Genomic DNA, 14,752 nt, shown 5'->3' on the forward strand with positions numbered 1-14,752 from the left:
GCTTGTTGAGATTGACCACCTCTGATGATTTCCAATGTCTGCTAGTGGCTATAGATGGATTATTGTTTGCACTGATTATCTGACATGCTATGCCATTACAAAAGCCGTAAAAACAACCGAAGCATCTGAGGTAGCCAAATTCATCGTGGAAGACATTGTATTAAAACATGGTGCCCCAAGGTCGTTAATTACGGATCGAGGGAAAGTCTTTCAATCAAATTTGTGACAGAGAAACCGTTGGTGCAACGTTACTATCACATGACAACTCCCTACCATCCGCGAACTAGTGGGCTTACTGAACACATTAATAAGACCTTGGCCGACATGCTATCAATGTTTCTCAACGTTGAGCAGAGCAACTGGGATGAGGTGCTACCTATTGTGATGTTTGCCTAGATCACCGCCAAACAAGACACCACAGGATTTATGCCATTTTTCCTGGTGCATGGGCGTGAGGCGACTATGACGATGGACAGTGTGTTTCTGTTACATGCTGATGACATGGATGACAACTACATCGGTCAGGTGTTAACCAGAGCTGAGGAAGCTCGGCAGTTAGCTCAACTCCGCATGCTACAGGCTCAAGAAAACGATCGCCGAAGGTATGACGTGAGCCACTGCCCTGTTGTCTACCAGTCTGGTGACCTTGTCTGGATCTTCACTCCTGTTCAGAAGGTTGGTCTCTCTGAGAAGCTCCTCGGGCACTACTTTGGACCTCATAAGGTTGTAAGACACTTGTCTGATGTTACTTATGAAGTTGAAGATTCCAACTCCGACACAAGATGACAAAAGATCAGAGATATGGTCCACATCTTTCGAATGAAGCCCTACAAGAATCCTCCAACCCAGGGTAAATTCAAAGCTCCAGCTACTTCTACATGACATTATTTCTGTCGGTTGTGGTGAGTGCCTGCAAGCCAACAGTTGGAGGCAATGATCATGCATTGGTGTTATCATATGAGGATGAGCATTGCGAGGTCTATCGTTCACATTTCCCACATCTCTGTACTTCCTCCACATCTTAGACACACCACTTTGAGCAACATGTAACCAATCGACAACATCTTGCTGTGTATGCACTGCTGAAAGTAAGCAACTATTCAGATTTTATCTAAGTGATGTATGGCTCACGTGACACCGTTACTGCAGTGCTGAACACAAACTAGATGAAGCTGGTGTTGATACTGGACTGTTCACAGTGTGCTGCAGTGGCAGTGGTATGTCTACATGACTGGGAAATGGCCACGAAGTAAACACCATCCAGTATATGAGCCCTAAATGGATAACGCTTGCAGTGCCAAGGTCAATAAGACCTAAAGTATCATATACTCCATTTTCCAGTACTATTTCAAACTTTTGTTGAGCAGTATATTATAACTGCTGAATGAGCCAGGCTAGATAGCACCCTATAGGCTATATAATAAGATCTGGTAGACACCGTTGAAAAACCACCAAAATAAAACTTGTAGTCCAGTGTAATGTGCAAACTTCTGCAGTATTGCTAACAGGCTGATGTAGTGTAAGCGGACTCCTTGCAGGTGCTCATGTGTTTAACATCCTCTGTACCAGGCCTATTTTATGTACCAATCCCTAGTAACCAGGCAATTTTGTCAATATTTAGAAAATCACTGCATCAAATCTACTTTTTGGATTGTGGCAAATTTGGTATAATTTTGAAGCTGTATTTTTCATCTTTAATTCTGTGCAAAAGAAACTACTTTGGAATGCTCAGCTTTAAGGTACAGTTATAGAAATCACATAGGTGTTTTTAAGGATTTAGAAGAGTCATGCGGATAAGAGAATGCAATTGTTATTTTGTTATTTATTTTTAACTAATATTATGGCACTACATAACATCTTTTGTCAGTCTACAATAATTGCATACAAATTTCACACAGAATCATATTGTTTTTGAGTGTGGAAAATTCTGAAGCAAAGTTCTAGGTAGAGTGAAGCACCACACTGTTCACATTCGTACCGTGTCTCTTTGTGAGAAGCTTTGCCATTCTCTTTCTTAATCCTGTCACTGCACACGTGACACACACGAGCAGCATATTTCTTTGTAGTCGGAGGTATGTGCTGCAAAAAATCTCTCTTTGTTAGCCGACCTACAGTTCCTTCATTCCTTTGTATGACTTCAAGTGTATCATCTTCAACAAGCTGAGCTGCAAGCACTGTTATGAAGTCTGTTATTGTTAGTTTCTTGTCGTGCACTGCATTGTATAGCCAAAAAGCATTTGATACTTCCATCAGCAGCAGATGGAAATATAATTTTTGCCACCATTTCACTGTTCTGTGCTGGAATGGATTGTACTGCAGGGGCTGGTCTCCGATATCCACTCCAATTTTATTCAGATTGTAATCCAGTACCTGAAGTGGTTTCATTACTACAGACCCATTTTTCTTAGTATGCGTACCAAATGTGGTCTGATGCCTTATAGACAATGTATACACGTCCCTCTTATCCTTCCACTTCATTGCTAATACATTACCTTTATGCCGAAAAGACATTTTGCCTTTTCTCAGCTTATTAGACACTAAATCTTTAGGTAATCCTTTCCTACATTTGTTCAAAGTGCCAACAGCTTCAGTACCTTTGTCAGCCAGTCGTTGAAAAAGCTCTGGACTGGAATAATATTGGTCTAAATACACAGTATGACCTTTATTCAGCAAGCCGTCATCAGACAACAATCAGAATACAACAGCGGATGAAGAATTGTCAACAATATGCCTACCAGCATAAACTTTGAAGTTTACAACATAGCCACTACTGGCTTCAGCAACAGCACAAACCTTCAGTCCATACTTATGAGGTTTATTTTGCATGTAAACACAGAAGCTCCCACAACCTCGAAATGGGCATATTCCTTCATCAATTGTCAGTTTTTCTGAGGGACGATATGCCTGGATACATCGCTCCTTCAAATTCTTATAATAAGGTAAAACTTTATAAAGTGGGCGAAATCCATCTTCACCTGTTTTTTTTTTTTTTTTTTTTTTTTTTTCCTTGTTTAGAATTGTCAACAAGACAAAAGCACAACAGTATCTGAGTAAAACGCAAACGACTCATAACTTGGGGACAGAAGTTACAACTAAGAACAGGGTTAGTACTCCAGTGGTCCACAATTTTTGACTTTCTCGAAATACACATGTGGAAAATCATACCCAAGAAACGCCTCATTGCACTTTTAGTCACTGGTTTCCACGAACTCAAAACTGAATTAGGCTTCATGTTATTTCCTCTTCTTTTCTACTGGATTGTCTGTGATACATACAAATTAATCTGTACCTTGAGTTCTTTTACGTCTCTGTCAGAAAGGAACACTGTACTGCAATCCAGTACAGAGCTTGAGTCATCAATATTCACTAGAATCTGCTTGGGTGTAGTGTTGACAGGCAGAGGTCGGTAGGTGTCAAATTCAGTCTAGTCAACATCATTCTCGTCTGCATCTGAAGACAAGCTGTTGTTGATCTCGCTCTCTAAAAGGAATATCACATTATGTGTAACTACATATATCTCTTACACAGGACATGTTCAGCAGAAATGTGTGCCATTATCATTAATCAAATCCGCGATTTCTGCGTCTGATAAACCCCGCCAAGACAGGATTACAAACATGAAATAACACGACGACATAAGGAAGACTGAGAACACAAAGATAAGTTTTAACATGAGTTACAGTGCTGCAAACAACACTGCTGTGCCATCTATGGACGCATTTTATTACTAAACATCAGTAAAACGTATAACGTTGGCCAAACCCATAGAAATAACGTAGCAGTGTTTTGCATTAAATTAAATGTAGTGGCCCGTAAATTTTACGGGTCAGGCGATTCTCGCACGATACTAGGCCCATAAATTTTACGGGTTTGGAGCTTAGAGTGTTAATTTGTTTTTCTCTCAGGCACCATGGCCTTCTGCCTTCCAGTGTATTGCTGGCTTCCACAGTCTGCGTACACCCCATCAGCCTGTTAACAACACAGCAGAAGTACGCACATCACACACAGGATTGTAAGTTTCACTTCATTGGTTTTTATACAGCTGGTGTCTACTAGATCTTATAATACAGCATATGGGGTGATATCTGGCCTGGCTCATTCAGCGGTTATGATCTGTACATGTAGACAAGCATCTCTGGGTGTACTCAATTTTATTATGATGACCCTCGTAGTGGTTTGACTCTTTAATGTGGATAACTTCCTGAAAGCTGGGACTCCATAACTGTCCATCTATATTATGGGAATATAATCATTATAAACCTGAAGATACATCTGTACTGACAGGGAACTCGTACTTGCAAATTAAGCACCTTCATAGAGCTATAGGGCTTTTGAGAACATTTCATCATTCCTGACTTTTTAATTGGTTTAGTTTATGATAATTTGGATAGTGGTTGTGTTATATGTAAGGGCCATGAGAGGTGGTTGCCCTCCGCATAAAGTTGTTTATAATAATTCAAAAAATTAAAACAATGCTTCGCAAGAGGAATTGGCACAAAGATGGGGTGGCCAGTACTGGCCCTCATTCACTGAACAAGGAAATTTGCAACAAAAGTGAATGACTAAAAGTTGTAGACTGGAAAGGTTGTGAAATTGGCGAGCCATTTAAAAACAGAGAAACCATGCAGCAAATGCAAGTGCGGAACATGAAGTAACAACGCTAGTTTTCATATATGCATAGATAATTTTGGTAACTGTGGTTTACTGTTATTTGTTTCCGAGTCAACAAGCACCATGGCCACATGACTAGTAGCTTCCTAAAATGAAACATATTGGCCACAATGTTACCTCAAAAAGTTTTCTTAGTTCCTCTGACCATTATTTGTGTGCAACACCATCTACTACACACCTATGTTGGATAAAACGTTCTTCTCTTACCTTTAAAGAAGTTTCCCACACAGTCTCTACAATTTTCTTTATGTGGCACATATGTGGAACAAAGTAAGTAGCACTGAAGCAACTGGCCTGACATTATTTATATCCTGATTACACTTCATCTTCATGTTAAGTGATGAATACTTTTGCCAAAAAGAATTATACATAAGAAGAGGAATAAAAACATTTTTACTGACTTAAATGAAATATTTTAAGACAGCACTGATACTGAACATCGATGTACAAAAATTGACAACTCTCAAAGAACTCAAGTGTAGTAACAAATAATAGTCTCTACTAAATTAAACAATAAAACTATAGAGAAAAATCCTCTAAAGTTTATATAGCAAAAAATTTATTTCACATTTGTTGTTGCTGCAAATGTAAAGTTATTTTTTATAACTCGCACAGGATACAGTGGGCAAAGCGCAATGACCAGTTTCCATCCAAAGTGCTGGACGAATTCATTCATTTGTTCGGAAGGGGAGGCTGATAAGTGATGGTTGGTCAGTGAAGACAGGATCGGGGTGCACACCCTGCGATCTTTCTCTAACAATTTTATACAACAAATTTCTTTAAAAAAATTCATTTTTGCTTTACTTATTGCTTCATATGTCAGATTCATGATGATGTGTCCATCATTTCATTAATGGACATAGTAGTTGTGATATTTACTTGAAAGTAAGACACTGTGCATAATTTGGAAAATGTGCAATGAAAAATAGACGTCACTATGATTTTGCGTTTGGTGCATATAACATAACATGTTATTGCATACAAAGTTTACCTAACATATTGAATTTTTCTACCCGGCACCAATCTCGAGAAAACTGATCTGATGTAGCACACTCATTTGCGATTGTGTTGCACCAGCGATAAAGCCAGAGTGAAATGTCCACAACATTCCTCATCTATTTCATAAACAGTTTCGAGATATCGAAATGAGGTTTTGGCATATGATAGCACACAAAGAGGTGAGTATTTTACCATACAGTTATTGTGTAAAACTTCATCATATACTGTGTTATTCCAATAACTACAGACTTTTTTGGTGAAAGACTGTAATTTTTAAGGGCCATCAATAGCTAGTGAAATGAAAGATGCAATGGGTTTTGAAACAACATATGTGAGGTGCTGTACCAAGGATGTGCTTTTTCATAAGCTACAGACTTTACTTTTCCTCAGTACCTCATTTACTAAACTTAATACACCACTGTTTCAGAATTCTCTCGCAATTGTATCTGCACAATGTGTTAGTGAGGTGCGACAGTATAAATGCCTCTGCATTTTGGCAAAAGAAGCAAATTTTGACTTGGCAACCAGAGATATGTATAGGTGTTACTCGAAATTCACAGTTTATGATGCTTCTCTGAAAGTTACAAATGGTTAACAAGTCAGGTGAAAATAAATCACTGCATTTTTGGCAGAATTCTTTTTAGATAATAATGAAAGCAGAGATGACAGTAGATCACTTTGAATGGTCACCATGCAAGTGTGGGCATGGAGGGGGCCCACTTAATATTTACAAAAAATTTGAGCATAGGCTTCAGTTTAGTGCTTGCCATTTTCCCTACAGCGCTCTCAGCGATCCCTGCACTTTCCCAGCTGACTGCAAATCTAGTGACCATGGCATTTTGCGCACACTATATCTTACCTTCCTATCTATGGATCACATTGATGTGAGACAGGATAGCACTCTCACCTCAAAAGTGGGCACTACACATTTGTTTGGGCTTTGTGCAACAGTCAAAACAGATAATCTGACAATGTGCATATGGAAAATCCAGGATGGAATGTAACAGTATTATGAGAAAGAAAGTTGCTACTCACCATATAACAGAGATGCTGAGTTGCGACTCAGCATCTCCGCTACACGGTGAATGGCAACTTTCCTCCTCATAATAACGTACATATGGAGTATATATAAGGTGGTAGTGAACAAGTGCTTGCAGCTGCATTAGGCTGTGAAGAACCCATAGCAATTCCACTGTCCTCCCCTTCAGCATTGCTAAAATCCATTTAAAAAAATGCCAGAGGCACAACTTTATACACTGATGCTGATTTTACTTTATTTTTTCACCCATTATATATATATATATATATATATATATATATATATATATTTAAAAAGAAAGATGATGAGACTTACCAAACAAAAGCGCTGGCAGGTCGATAGACACACAAACAAACACAAACATACACACAAAATCTAGCTTTCGCAACCAATGGTTGCCTCGTCAGGAAAGAGGGAAGGAGAGGGAAAGACAAAAGGATTTGGGTTTTAAGGGAGAGGGTAAGGAGTCATTCCAATCCCGGGAGCGGAAAGACTTACCTTAGGGGGAAAAAAGGACAGGTATACACTCGCACACACACACATATCCATCCTCATATACACAGACACAAGCAGACATTTGTAAAGGCAAAGAGTCTTTGCCTTTACAAATGTCTGCTTGTGTCTGTGTATATGAGGATGGATATGTGTGTGTGTGCGAGTGTATACCTGTCCTTTTTTCCCCCTAAGGTAAGTCTTTCCGCTCCCGGGATTGGAATGACTCCTTACCCTCTCCCTTAAAACCCAAATCCTTTTGTCTTTCCCTCTCCTTCCCTCTTTCCTGACGAGGCAACCATTGGTTGCGAAAGCTAGATTTTGTGTGTATGTTTGTGTGTCTATCGACCTGCCAGCGCTTTTGTTTGGTAAGTCTCATCATCTTTCTTTTTAAATATATTTTTCCCACGTGGAATGTTTCCCTCTATTATATATATATATATATATATATATATATATATATATATATATATATATATATATATATATATATATATATATATAGAGGGAAACATTCCACGTGGGAAAAATATATTTAAAAAGAAAGATGATGAGACTTACCAAACAAAAGCGCTGGCAGGTCGATAGACACACAAACAAACACAAACATACACACAAAAATCTAGCTTTCGCAACCAACGGTTGCCTCGTCAGGAAAGAGGGAAGGAGAAGGAAAGACAAAAGGATATGGGTTTTAAGGGAGAGGGTAAGGAGTCATTCCAATCCCGGGAGCAGAAAGACTTACCTTAGGGGGAAAAAAGGACAGGTATACACTCGCGCACACACACACATATTATATATATATATATATATATATATATAATTTTCTAAATGACATCCTTCAATACCGTGTCTCTGGAATGAACCAGAAATACTATTTATGACTAACACAGTGAACATTATTTTTCCTTCATTATTTGTCAATGAAAGAAAAAAAAATGTTTAAAAGACTTAAATTTCACCAGACTATACTGGGGGTACTGAGATCATTGCTACCTTCCTCTGTCTCCTTACTGCTGACAGCATTGTATTCCAAATATTATAAAAGTAGGTCTCCAAATAATATAAATATTCAGTTGCACGCTACTTACCGTGCAAATGAGTTGTGTACTGTTCGGATCGTCTGTGAATTCGTTAAAGCTAAACCTTTCATATTTGCATCAAACGACTGACAGAAATCTCTGAATTCTGTTAAAGTACTGCCTAAACTAATATCAGCATGTATGCAGTTGAAAAGAATACTCAGGATTGCCTGTGTGGCACAGGCATTGTTGATAACCTGAAATCACAAAATAGTGCTGACTGTAATTACAAGGAGTGCCTCTTGAGAGAGGTGATTGAGAATGTTACAATTTTTCAATGACAAGTTCTTGTCTTTCCAAGTTATATTCTATCTTATGGTCTTAATTCAATATGTTATAATTCAACAAACCTGACGGGCAAAAAATATTTTATCCAGCCTACTGTCCTGCACAACAGAGCCTGAAGGCTCATCATCTTGTACCCATTTAAACAAGAAGATTAAACCATGAATGGGCCTGAAAACAAAATAATAGATTAGTCACACCAGAAACTGAGTGTAAGGCATGAGAGCATACGTAAGCATGTATACAGTACTTCACGCATCTTAATGTTTAAACTTCAACATGACACCAGACCAACTAAAAGGTTTAATTGTTCTTATATGGTGAGCAGCCAAGTGCTTTTTCATTTTTTCCATGTATACTGTGTTTATTAATAATTTCTTCTTCGTTTTTTCATGAAGATATAACCATAAAAAAACATACAGCTTAGGACAAAGATTTTCCCCAATTTTGCTATCTTCATGTAGCATAAGGCAATATATGGAAAGCTAAACTGCCCCACTGGTCTAGACAGTGTATATTTTGATATAGCCGTTTCGTCTGGATGATGGCATACCTGCACACGACTGTTAACCTGGTGTTGGAAAGTGACTTATTTGAACAGAAGAGACGTTTTCATTGACCCACACTCCAATACTTATGACCTCATGCCCACTGCAATCTTGAATGATATTGTATGATCAACAAGGGAACATGTAGGGGCTGTCTGCTACAAATCCCATCTTCAAAAATGTGCACTGAACAGTGTGTTCCAAAAAACAGTGGTGTGACTGACCAGCACTGCACTGTCATCAGATCTGAAACAGATTGCAGTTTATCCCATTTTACAGAGTGGTCAAGTCTTCCACCAGCAACTTTAGTGATGAGGCATGAATGTCCAATCCCTCGTCACCTACCCTCTTCCACCACTTTCCATATATGCTCACAATAGTACCATGCAAACAGCTGATTGACAATAATCTCTCTTTTGTCAAAGTCGCATATGCTAGTGGATTTCCCCATATATGGCCAATATCATTGTTAGAATGATTTCCCATTAATCCCTTATCTGCTTATATACACTTTCTTTAGTATGCCATGTTTGCTGTGCCAGCAGGTGCCATTCACTCTTGTGGTGGGCAATGGTCATAATGTGTGTGTGTGTGTGTGTGTGTGTGTGTGTGTGTGTGTGTGTGTGTGTGTGTGTGTTTTCTTTGTTCTTTCATATATGCAGATGACAAATTTATACTCTCCATTAAGTAACTTTTGAGTATATGTAAGAGAAATCAATCACACAAAGGATATAGTCTATGGGTGAGTGAGTTGAATAAAATCGGGCAGAAATGAGTATGCAACTGCTATCTTACTCATGTGCTTACTACCAGAAGAAGCAAAATGTAGTCTTCTGCCAAAACATAACAAGCACTTCACAATCACATTAGGTTTGAGATTTCAGAGCACATTCAAAAATATATGCAACCCTTTTTTTTTTTTTTTTTTTTTTTTTTTAACATGGAATTTGATGCTTTATTTTTTGCAATCGAAAGCTGTGAAACTTATGTCCTTTACCATCAAATCACAGAGTATCAAACATATGAAAACAGGATTACTTTCCCTGAGGTGCAAGATTAAATATAAAACCAAATGAAGGTGGGAAATAATATGCCAAATAATTCAAAATAAAATAGGAATTCTCGAAAGCACAAAAAGCGGTGGTGGACGAAATTTAAATTTTACACCATATTACACAATAACCAGTCACATTACGGAATGTACGGTAATTATCATGAAAGTGAACGACACTTATGAGTGCAATTGAGGGAGTTAAGCCTAACTGACAATCAACTCTACACACACAAAATAAAATCTGCTCTGTATCATTCCTTGCATTACAGTCATGGAAAAGACATTTGCAGTTTTCAGGCAGATTCAAGGGCAGAGTAATACGTGAAAAGTGTGGCACTTAGCTTTGCGAATTCATAATTCAGTGACATAGTTGACAGATTACTAAGCAACTGCATGAAAATAGGGTTTAATCAAATCCCACTGCTATTACTTTTTGTTTAATCCATAGAACACAAGAAATTAACAGTATGAACAGAGCACTGTTTACTAATAAATTTTTTGGTCTTCAAAAGGGTACAACATATGGTTTCTTCACTACTTAGTATTCTGCTCCAATGATCTTCTGCATCCTGTGAGGAGTAGAGTATAAAAGCTGAGTAATAAGTATCCAGTGGAAATTTTGAAATCTGTAGGGTAAGTAAGCAGGTACGCTGACAAAAACATGTACGGACTTCTGCCTTTTTGAACATGTTTTTAACTCTAATTTTGACTGACCGACAAGTTAATGATTCCTGCACAGGATTTATGATCTGAAGGGACAAGTAAACATGTAAAGCCATTTTTAGTTCTGGGGTTATCAGCGAAGTAACTAACTTCAAATTAACAGCAAGTTTTCGCACATTCTCCCATGTAGGATTTACGAAGTTTCTAAGCGAGTTCTCAGACTGGGTAAGAAACACATAACAAATCAGTAAAGTTTCGAAAATAAGAACAACAAAACTCAGGTAAAATATAATGACAATTTCTCTGCCCATACCCCCCCCCCCCAATGAACCATCGACCTTGCCATTGGTGGGGAGGCTTGCGTACCTCAGCGATACAGATGGCCGTATCGTAGGTGCAACCACAACGGAGGGGTATCTGTTGAGATGCCAGACAAACGTATGGTCCCTGAAGAGGGGCAGCAGCCTTTTCAGTAGTTGCAGGGGCAACAGTCTGGATGATTGACTGATCTGGCCTTGTAACACTAACCAAAACGGCCTTGATGTGCTGGTACTGCGAACGGCTGAAAGCAAGGGGAAACTACAGCCGTAATTTTTCCCGAGGGCATGCAGCTTTACTGTATGGTTAAATGATGATGGGGGACGGGGACTACTCAAGAGGACATTGTTATCAGGAGAAAGAAAACTGGCGTTCTACAGATCGGAGCGTGGAAAGTCAGATCCCTTAATCGAGCAGGTAGGTTAGAAAATTTAAAAAGGGAAATGGATAGGTTAAAGTTAGATATAGTGGGAATTAGTGAAGTTCGGTGGTGGGAGGAACAGGACTTTTGGTCAGGTGAATACAAGGTTATAAATACAAAATCAAATAGAGGTAATGCAGGAGTAGGTTTAATAATGAATAAAAAATAGTCGTGCGGGTAAGCTACTACAAACTGCATAGTGAACGCATTATTGTGGTCAAGATAGACACGAAGCCCATGCCAACTGCAGTAGTACAAGTTTACATGCCAACTAGCTCTGCAGATGATGAAGAAATTGAAGAAATGTATGATAAGTTAAAAGAAATTATTCAGATAGTGAAGGGAGACGAAAATTGAATAGTCATGGGTGACTGGAATTTGGTAGTAGGAAAAGGGAGAGAAGGAAACATAGTAGGTGAATATGGATTGGTGCTAAGAAATGAAAGAGGAAGCCACCTGGTAGAATTTTGCACAGAGCACAACTTAATCATTGCTAACACTTGGTTCAAGAAACATAAAAGAAGGTTGTATACATGGAAGAAGCCTGGAGATACTGACAGGTTTCAGATAGATTATATAATGGTAAGACAGAGATTTAGGAACCAGGTTTTAAATTGTAAGACTTTCCAGTGGCAGATGTGGACTCTGACCACAATCTATTGGTTATGAACTGCAGATTAAAACTGAAGAAACCGCAAAAAGGTGGGAATTTAAGGAGATGGGACCAGGATAAACTGACTAAACCAGAGATTGTACAGAGTTTCAGGGAGAGCATAAGGGAACAATTGACAGCAGTGGGGGAAAGAAGTACAGTAGAAGAAGAATGGGTAGCTCTGAGGGATGAAATAGTGAAGGCAGCAGAGGATCAAGAGGTAAAAAGACGAGGGTTAGTAGAAATCCTTGGGTAACAGAAGAAATATTGAATTTAATTGATGACAGGAGAAAATATAAAAATGCAGGAAATGAAGTAGGCAAAAAGGAATACAAACGTCTCAAAAATGAGATCGACAGGAAGTGCAAAATGGCTAAGCAGGGATGGCTAGAGGACAAATGTAAGGATGTAGAGGCTTATCTCACTAGGGGTAAGATAGATACTGCCTACAGGAAAACTGAAGACACCTTTGGAGAAAAGAGAACCACTTGTATGAATATCAAGAGCTCAGATAGAAAACCCAGTTCTAACCAAAGTAGGGAAAGTAGAAAGATGCAAGGAGTATATAGAGGATCTATACAAGGGTGATGTACTTGAGAACAATATTATAGAAATGGAAGAGAATGTAGATGAAGATGAAATGGGAGATACGATACTGCGTGAAGAGTTTGATAGAGCACTGAAAGACCTGAGCCGAAACAAGGCCCCGGGAGTAGACAACATTCCATTAGAACTACTGACGGCCTTGGGAGAGCCAGTCCTGACAAAAAACTACTATCTAGTGAGGGAGATGTATGAGACAGGAGAAATACCCTCAGACTTCAAGAACAATATAATAATTCCAATCCCAAAGAAAGCAGGTGTTGACAGATGTGGAAATTACCTAACAATCAGTTTAATAAGCCACAGCTGCAAAATACTAACACGAATTCCTTACAGACGAATGGAAAAACTGGTAGAAGCCGACATCAGGGAAGATCAGTTTGGATTCCGTAGAAATATTGGAACACGTGAGGCAATACTGACCCTACAACTTATCTTAGAAGAAAGATTAAGGAAAGGCAAACCTACATTTCTAGCATTTGTAGACTTAGAGAAAGCCTTTGACAATGTTGACTGGAATACTCTCTTTCAAATTCTAAAGGTGGCAGGGGTAAAATACAGGGAGCGAAAGGATATTTACAATTTGTACAGAAACCAGATGGCAATTATATGAGTCGAGGGGCATGAATGGGAAGCAATGGTTGGGAAGGGAGTGAGACAGAGTTGTAGCCTCTCCCCGATATTATTCAATCTGTATATTGAGCAAGCAGTGAAGGAAACAAAAGAAAAATTTGGAGGAGGTATTAAAATCCATGGAGAAGAAATAAAAACCTTGATGTTCGCCGATGACATCGTAATTCTGTCAGACACAGCAAAGGACTTGGAAGAGCAGTTTAACGGAATGGATAATATCTTGAAAGGAGGGTATAAGATGAACATCAACAAAAGCAAAATGAGCATAATGGAATGTAGTCGAATTAAGTCGAGGGAATTAGATTAGGAAATGACACACTTAAAGTAGTAAAGGAGTTTTGCTATTTGGGGAGAAAAATAACTGATGATGGTCGAAGTAGAGAGGATATCAAATCCAGACTGGCAATGGCAAGGAAAGCGTTTCTGAAGAAGAGAAATTTGTTAACATTGAGTACAGATTTAAGTGTCAGGAAGTCATTTCTGAAAGTATTTGTATGGAGTGTAGCCATGTATGGAAGTGAAACATGGACAATAAATAGTTTGGACAGGAAGAGAATAGAAGCTTTCGAAATGTGGTGCTACAGAAGAATGCTGAAGATTAGATGGGTAGATCACATAACTAATGAGGAGATATTGAATAGAATTGGGGAGAAGAGTAGTTTGTGTCACAACTTGACTAGCAGAAGGGATCGGTTGGTAGGACATGTTCTGAGGCATCAAGGGATCACAAATTTAGCATTGGAGGGCAGCGTGGAGGGTAAAAATCGTAGAGGGAGACCAAGAGATGAATACACTAAGCAGATTCAGAAGGATGTACGTTGCAGTAGGTACTGGGAGGTGAAGAAACTTGCACAGGATAGGGTAGCATGGAGAGCTGCATCAAACCAGTCTCAGGACTGGAGACCACAACAACTCTGCACATTAATATTCACCATTTTGCCGAACAAAAAAGTCAGACAAACGGTTAAAAACAATCAATAAAAACCAGTGAAAACTCCTTTATGGGGCACTATCTCTGCATCAATTCCACTCAGTTATGTGGCTGTCTTGGCCGGTATCCACAACTTTTTGGCCTTCAGTTGAATGATGGGCCACACTCTCTCGGTTGCTTCATCTTCACACTGCTTCTGCTTTAAAGCCTCACCATACTGAACTCTAGCATTGCAATAGTCCAGAACCATTCTCTTTTTAATGTCAATCTGCTTTATAATAACTGGTAGTATTTTAAATCTGTTTTTGGAACACAGTACAAGAAACAACAGAGCAAAATGCGGAAATACCTGGAAAACCAT

At 38.8% G+C, this 14,752-nt stretch overlaps 1 protein-coding gene across 1 annotated transcript in view; it reads right to left on the reverse strand.

The window, feature by feature from the left end:
• LOC126187316 (ubiquitin carboxyl-terminal hydrolase isozyme L5) overlaps nt 1-14,752 on the reverse strand; it is an 80,143-nt gene that overhangs the window by 23,202 nt on the left and 42,189 nt on the right. The window contains exons 3-4 of the mRNA XM_049928320.1: nt 8,634-8,739; nt 8,293-8,480 (exon numbers count right to left, since the gene is read on the reverse strand). Coding sequence (XP_049784277.1) covers nt 8,293-8,480; nt 8,634-8,739 — 294 coding nt within the window. The remainder of the gene's footprint in view (nt 1-8,292; nt 8,481-8,633; nt 8,740-14,752) is intronic.

The sequence above is a fragment of the Schistocerca cancellata genome, chromosome 5 (genome assembly GCF_023864275.1).
Source record: "Schistocerca cancellata isolate TAMUIC-IGC-003103 chromosome 5, iqSchCanc2.1, whole genome shotgun sequence".
NCBI lineage: Eukaryota > Metazoa > Arthropoda > Insecta > Orthoptera > Acrididae > Schistocerca > Schistocerca cancellata.